The following is a 2309-nucleotide window of genomic DNA, read 5'->3' on the forward strand; positions in this document are numbered from 1 at the left end:
CCCAAGGAGTTAAGTAGCACTGCTCAGCAATGCTAGTTAACTCTTTCCTCACTGTGCCAGAGCATAGCCCAGCATGTGCTTACAATTTCTCAAATTTTGAATGGTCTCTTAAATTTTTCCCAAAGCTGTAAATTGCTGTTTATTTTGTATCTCCAGTTCCCAATCAACTTATGAGAATGTTATTTGACAGAAAAGGCATAAAGAACAATAAATTAACTTGTTTGACAGGCGGAGGGGATTTTGCTCTTGAGCTTTTTAAAGGCCTGTTTAATCTCTCTATTACTCAGACTGTAGATCATAGGATTGAGAAGCGGAGTAACTACAGTGTAGAACAGGGCAAGGATCTTCTTTACATTTCCCTTATTTGGAAATAAATAGATGCAGATAATGGATCCATAATATAAGGAGACCACGGCCAGGTGAGAGCTACAGGTGGAGAAGGTCTTCTGCCTCCCGGTTGTAGATGGGATCTTCAATATGGTGAAAATTATATAAATATATGAGACCATAATCACCATAAATGGACAAATTACAAATGGTGCAGCCAGAATCATGTCTTCTAATTTCATATAAAAAGTATCTGAGCAGGAAAGTTCAAGTATGGGATCTAAATCACAGAAGAAATGGTCAATGATGTTTGGTCCACAGAACCGTAGTTGACTTATTGTTACTATAAGAGTCAATGTAACACTCAACATCATCACCCAACACAAGAGGACAGCTTTTAGACAAAATGTAAGGTCTATAACGGAGGAGTAATGTAGAGGGTTACAGATGGCCTGATACCGGTCATAGGACATCACCGTCAGGAGAAGACATTCTAATGTTTCAGAGACTGAAAAAAAATAAAATTGTATCAAACAGTCGATAAAGGGCAGAGAACGTCCTTCATACAACACAACGTGGAGCATGTTGGGTACTATAGTGGTGGAGAGAAGGATATCTGAGAAGGAGAGCTGTGTGAGGAAGAAGTACATGGGGGAGTGGAGAGATCGGCTGTAGGACACCACCACAATGATCAGGAGGTTCCCACAGATGGTCACACAGAAGATCAGCAGAAGTAAGAGAAAGAAAAAAATCTTAAAACTGTGCAAATTCTGAAATCCTAAGAGCAGAATTTTGGTCACTGTATTAGAATTGTTGTTCTGCATATTCAGAGAACGTCTTTTCATGCAAAATTGAATTAAATATATATAAAAAATTCAGTTATTGGTCCCCACAGTGTAAGTGGATTCCTCCTTTATATAACCTTAAAGGGGATTGGCTGTGGCCGGGTCATTTAGGTCATGACATTTAGCTTCTCTGGACTCTTATTGTTGGAATTGTATTGTGAGATCAATGTGTCTACAGAGAGGGACAAAAAATGGAAGAGAACTTTTGAATAATGAATCTCTGTGGTATTTTAATACCACAATTCTGATGCTAAAAAGAAATGTTCCAAATTGTATTTTTCTTTTATTTGTAAGGAGGTTCTCAACCTGAGGGAACAACATTAAAAACCCTATACTTACCTTCCGCCCTCTGTCACTCTCCCAGAGTCGCTCTCATTGCACTGTACTATTTCTGTTATGGGTTTTTATGTTTATTGTCTGTTCAAGCTATGAATGTCTGAATCAGGCAATTCACGTTCCAATCCTAAACACAAGAAGCAAACGAAAAACAAAGTTTAAGGCACAGATGCCCCCATGCAGTGCTGGATCTGTAGTATGGCATACGACAGTCTTCAGACCCTTTTACTTTTTCACATTTTCTTATGTCTTATTATGTTGTATGCCTTGTGCTAAAATAAAATAAATAAATAAAAGCATTCTGCACTTAGTACCCCATAATTAAAATATGAAATTAGACATTTAGATATTTTTTGCAAATGTATTAAAAAAATGGCCACAAAAGTTTTGACCCTTTGCTAAGACATTTAGAGACATTTTAAAGACATTGGGGGAGATTTATCAAAGTTTGCTTTTGTGGAGGTTTTTCTCACACTCTTTTTTCCCTTTCCTTCTTTGCCGTTTTTCGCTTCTCTACACAAAATTTAGCGGGAAAAAGTGTTATGCTATAAGAGAGCTCTACAGAGGTGTAAAGAGAGTTCTACAGAGTGTTGTGGAGAGCTATAACAAGGTTTGTGTCAAGCAATTTAAGGCTGTTTGTGAATAATTATACAGATTTTTGTGTACAGATATAATAATATTTTAATACATTTGAAAATGAAGTTTAGTTAAAGGAAAATTGTCAGCTTTCTTCCCCCACACTAACCAGTGGTACTGGCTGGTAGTGCGGGGGATGCTGATCAGTTTGATCCTTACTGTGCC

General features: G+C 37.4%; 1 protein-coding gene across 1 annotated transcript; it reads right to left on the reverse strand.

Annotated features, from left to right (window-relative positions):
- Window positions 1-212: 212 nt before the first annotated feature.
- Window positions 213-1151, reverse strand: LOC130366677 (olfactory receptor 11L1-like). Its single transcript, XM_056568998.1, has one exon. It carries the CDS (start codon window positions 1149-1151, stop codon window positions 213-215), a length of 939 nt encoding a protein of 312 aa, XP_056424973.1.
- Between the last annotated feature and the right edge of the window lie 1158 nt (window positions 1152-2309).

Source organism: Hyla sarda, chromosome 4 (genome assembly GCF_029499605.1).
Source record: "Hyla sarda isolate aHylSar1 chromosome 4, aHylSar1.hap1, whole genome shotgun sequence".
Lineage (NCBI taxonomy): Eukaryota > Metazoa > Chordata > Amphibia > Anura > Hylidae > Hyla > Hyla sarda.

Excerpts from the sequence above, each read along its gene's own strand:
- LOC130366677 (XM_056568998.1), bottom strand. The coding sequence starts at position 1,151 with ATGCAGAACAACAATTCTAATACAGTGACCAAAATTCTGCTCTTAGGA.